The sequence below is a fragment of the Petaurus breviceps genome, unplaced genomic scaffold (genome assembly GCF_028583685.1).
Source record: "Petaurus breviceps papuanus isolate PSGF00001 unplaced genomic scaffold, PetGlider_PUasm1.0 90696, whole genome shotgun sequence".
Taxonomy (NCBI): Eukaryota; Metazoa; Chordata; class Mammalia; order Diprotodontia; family Petauridae; genus Petaurus; species Petaurus breviceps.
The window spans coordinates 2,312,826-2,317,825 of record NW_027187314.1 but is presented as its reverse complement, the minus strand read 5'-3'; the positions used below and the strand labels follow the sequence as shown (position 1 = coordinate 2,317,825).

The 5,000-nt window shown below is 42.4% G+C and overlaps 1 protein-coding gene across 1 annotated transcript in view; it reads right to left on the bottom strand.

Moving 5' to 3' along the window:
• Nucleotides 1-2,104: 2,104 nt before the first annotated feature.
• The window catches only part of POLA1 (DNA polymerase alpha 1, catalytic subunit), a 344,356-nt gene continuing 341,460 nt past the window's right edge, over nt 2,105-5,000 (bottom strand). The window contains exon 37 of the mRNA XM_069065646.1: nt 2,105-3,164. Coding sequence (XP_068921747.1) covers nt 2,998-3,164 — 167 coding nt within the window. The 3' untranslated portion in view covers nt 2,105-2,997. The remainder of the gene's footprint in view (nt 3,165-5,000) is intronic.

Below are 5,000 nucleotides of genomic sequence, written 5' to 3'. Positions count from 1 at the left end.
AAACCTACTTATTAGCTTAGTGGTTAAATTAATGCAGAGCCGCTGCTATTCAAAACCAAGGTTTGAAAACAGCCTCCAACAACCTGATAATGCTGCCTTCGGGATGAAGGAATTTTAATCTGAAATTTGAAGCTGGCTCAGATGAGTTAATCTATTAAACAGCTATAAGGAACCTCCACGACAAACCGTTCAATTAAGAAATATTTAGGTGATTTGCCCAAGAGACAAACCCCCTCCTCCCCCCCCACACACAAAAAAAAAGTCGAGAGGGAAAGATGGTTTCAAGTTTGGGTATGGGAGCAGTGCATTTAGCAGCTCACGGGAAATTTGTCCAAGTCTCAGAGGTTTATGGCTAGGTTTTGCTATAAAAGCAAACTGTCTGTGAATCTGACTTGTGTAGTTTTGATATCACCCTTACTCCTACTGCCTTTTCCCTTTCCCCAACAAAACCTGAAAGGTCATTTTGAGAAAACTCTAATGCCTGATGGGAAGGAGAAGGTGGCCAGGGCTGAGGTGAAGTGGGGATTCTGGGGCTTCTTTCTATGGCGACATCTTTCAAAACATTCATCTGGGAACTTTGGTTACCCCTTCAAGTCTAGGACAGCAGTCACAGAATCATCTAAACTTATTTCTTCTGGAGCAAATTAAAATTAGAGCTGTTTAGTCTCCCAGTCTCCCTCCATAGCAAAAGCCAAGAGTTCCTCATGCTAACAGAGCAAAGCGGGTAGGGTTGAAGAATAGTTTGGTCTCAAAGTTCCAGGAAAGGATTCTGGATTCCGATATGGGTCAGATCTCACTTTCCAAAGAAAGTTAGAGTTTCGCTCAGGCTCCACAAAATCTTGGCGGTCAAAGATTATTGGCAGTCTGTTATTTGTGGAATGGGAATGTTCACTTTCCCTCAATCCAACTTTAACTCTGTGCAGATGGACCCGACACAGGTCAAGAAATAGAAAGTCTGTTGAGATCCTAATCCACCAAGCAGTGAAAAAGAGAGATATTGGGAACAGTTAGTTTCTATTCTCTGCCATGTTTCTGGAGGCTCCAAATCATTCAGTTAAGAAATGTTAGGTGATCTGGGAAACAAAAAATTAGAATATCTCCCATGCCTTTAATACTATGTAGGTAGGGTACCCTTTACATACAGTAGGAACTTAATGCATATGATTAATTAATAAGATCCAGTTCTACAAGGAGGTTGCAATTTAGTTGGGGACAAGAATACTTGCAAGAAGACCTGAAGATGGTTGATGACTGAGAATACTTTGCATATGCACTTTTGCACTTGAATGTCCAAAAGCAACCACAGAATTTAGAAAAGTGGACAAGATCCATTTTTGGGAAATGGATTGAGAGATAGAGATGCCCTGGACTATTTGGCTTTCTTTTCTGTTCTGAATAGCAGTATTATAGTGAAAAAACCCTTAATACCTTAGCTTTCCTAATTCTGGCTGTCCTACAAACATGTGGCAACTGGATCAAAACACCTGAAGTACCCAGGGTCTCAGAGTGCAAAACAGAGACCCTTTTCTCTTTGATACTTGTGTAAGCCTTCCTAGAGTATGAACTTTGCCTTGGAGTACCAAGTTACAATCCTACTGGATGTTGGTGTTATAGGCTGGACCTTTTAAGAATGGGAACCTGTATGTGAAAGCATCCCAAGTACCATGTTTCATCTGCTACAAAAGCCAAGTAAGCACCTAATGCCCAGATTCTCTTACTACATTCAGAATATTAAACACACACACACACACACACACACACACACACACAACCTCATTTTTCTGTAAGATAGTAGCATAGTTTCCATTTTTTAAACCCATGATACCGACACCATCCTTCCCCCTCCCTTTTTGTCACTTGTGAGGAGTTAGCAAAACTGGTTTCCCTAGAAAACTTTATTTCCTTCTTCAAGAAGATAATCTTTCATTTTTAATAAACACATACAGTTTTATATATTTAAAACTTTACAGCTTTACATGGAGGAAAACAGTCTGCAATTTGTAAACTTACTAATAAAGTAAGAAAAGGAAGAACAACACAAAGGACAAACCTTTCCTGGGAAAGGAACTGCTCTGAAAAAGTCAGCAAGAAAAACACCCCAAAAGCCAATACACGTTTATTTATTTTTTCTTCAAATATTCATTCAAAGGAAGCCAAACCAGACAGTCTCAATTTCTATTCCTAACCCCTCAAAATTTTTAGAAGCCTGTGTAGGCTACTAGTTTGTTTGTGATCTTTGTTCTTATCACCCAAGGTGTTTACCCTTGACTTTCTAAGTTTTTAAAAAAAGAGGGTTATATGTGAACTCACTAACAGTGAAAACCTGGATACAAAATGAAGGGGTGGGGAAGGCAGCTTCCCACTCGAAATATCCAATTTGAAAAACCTATAAATCTCCCCTAAGCTAAATACAAAGGGAGAAAGATTCAAAAGGCAAGCTGCTCTCAAAAGGTGATAGAACTTTAGGAAGCATTTAGGGTTAGTATTGTTTTAATTGGTATGTTTCTGGCGGGGAAGTTGATAAACTGTGAAAAGGCAAAACATTAGTGCTCCTAGAGAGACCTCTACTAACCTCTCTTCCCGAGAGCACCTCCACTAAATACCCTGGAGCAAAGTCTAGGATCACTTACATTCCAGTAACTCTCACTGGGAATTATTCAATTAAAGAAGCAATTCCCCTCCTACACCACCCTCCCCCATCCCAGTACATATACTTTTGGGGCAAATCCACCCTTCAGGTGTTCTAGGAAGGTCCTATGGTATTTTAAAGTGTCATTTTTTGGAAAGTCAAGGTTGGTTTGTCTTTTTTTTTTTTTAAACCCAAAGGAAGTTAAAAGGATTCTCCCCTCTCCCCCCAGCCTTATGAATATTCTCTCCAAAATGGAAAAACCCAGAGGAAGAACAGATGCAAAAGAGGCACTTTGGGCTACCCCGGGGGTGGGGTGAAATGTGTGGAGAGAGAGACATGACGCGATTTGTAAACTACTCGATCCCTCGTCAGTTCAGGGATTCCCTGAAGGGCTTCACCGTGCAATCGGAGAAGAGTTTGCTGAGGCACACTTCCGAATAGCCACTCCAGGACAAGAACTGGTCTGCTGTGCTCTTCAGTTTTCTGTATGACTCAAGGTCTTCCTTGGAGAGGAATTCTTTCTTTCTCAACGTGGCTACAAAAACATAAAGTAAATAAAAAAGGATTAAGAGACCAAGAGATAGAGGTTTGCAAGAAAACACAATACTCTGAATTAAATACACATAGCCCTGCACCCTGAGTTCCCCGGCTCATACTCGGAGCCAGGGCAGTCACTTGCTCTAATGCCCAATGCCATCCAGCTCACTTGGGGACCGGCCCTGAGACTCTTGATGGTGAGGATGCTGAGCTCTTAGTCCCGGCTGGTGCCGTCAATTTGGTAGCTCCAACACCCCCCACCACACCCCTACCTTCTCCAGTGCCCATCATTCACTGTAGCTGACACAGAACATCCTGGAAGGGATGGCTGTCCAGGCAAACCACGTATCGATATTCAATGTGCAGGTCTACACATCTGTGCGGACGAGGAACCCGAGACATTCGAAAATACACGTCATTTCAGACGTATTTGGGATGAAAGTACTGGTATTCAGAGGTTCCTGTACTTCCTTACGCCAAGTTTAATCGGAGGCCTTGGCAACTCCTTGGGGATTTCCCTTCTGTTTTCCTTCTGTCCAACTCTGTTTTCTGGGTCAGGGCACTTAAGAGAGTTCACTTCAACTTCTCTCCCCACCGTCCCTTCCCCCTTCGCAGTCTGCTGCCCAAATACTTCAGGATGGTTGTCACTGCCAACTCCCCCACTCCTAGCCCAGAGGTTGATCTTTCAACTTTCTCTATCCCCCAACACCTTGGACCTTCCCTCTAGCTGTCCTGCCCTGGCCAAAATAGAAATTCCTCATGTACTTCTATGTCTGCTGTCCCTAATATTTTCTTTTATTTAAAGGTAGGAGGAAAAAAAATACAACTGGGGATACCTAAATTTGAAACAAGAAGATTGCTTTACTTAAGCACTGCTTCCACCCCATCTTATTTATCAGAGAGGCAACCACGGTCACTGCTCAAAGCCTCTCAAGTTAAAAAAAAAAAACACGAACTGAGAGCTAAAAGGGCTCTTGGCAGTCATTTGGTCCAACTTCTAAGTAACTCATACAAGGTCAGACTGGTAGAGCTGGAATTCAAAGTCAAGTCCTCTAAATCCAAACCCAGCATTCCTGACTACTGTAGCAGTTAGGATATGGCTTTTCCTGCTTTTTTTAGGAGGAGGAAAGATTTAGCAGAGAGGAGGCAGTTCTTGGAAACCCTTTAACTCTCAGCTGCAAAGTCCCATTTTATTAGTCCCAGAAGCAGGGCTACTTCTGCACTTGTACACACTGGAAAACACATCTCCCCTTCCCCCAATCCAGGGAATTAGATTTAGATTTAGGAGGGACTTTAAGAGGCATCTAGCCCATCTCTTCCTTTTAATGGAAGAGTAAAATTAGGCTCAGGAAAGTTACTGGAAATGGAAGGGCAAGGATTGGAGGGAGCCTAGGCCTCCTGGGCTGGTTCACCAACCCCAGTGAGGGCCACAGCTCTGCCCTGACTGAGCAGCCACTGGAGAGGAAGGCTGCTCATGGATAGGAGAGGCCTAGGGAATGGAAGCAGATGACAGAAAGAGCTGAGGAGAGATACATGGAAAAGTAAAACTTAAATGAAAATAGTATGCCAAGATAACTTAAAACCAGTTTCAAAGCATTGTTGACAATGGCCTTTTATAAACAGCATTGTCTTTCATGAAGGGGAGAAGGCTTCTTTTATGATATGTCTAAAAGGTGATGAGTTGGGGAAGAGTGGGAAGGGGATTGGGAATTGGAGGGAAATAAGAAAAGGGATACCATTAATTAACTACAGGAAGATAACCTGGAAATTCTAATTATCAGAGCTTGAGAATAAAATACATGGTTAGTGCCAAAGCCAGACTGCAAGCTTTAGC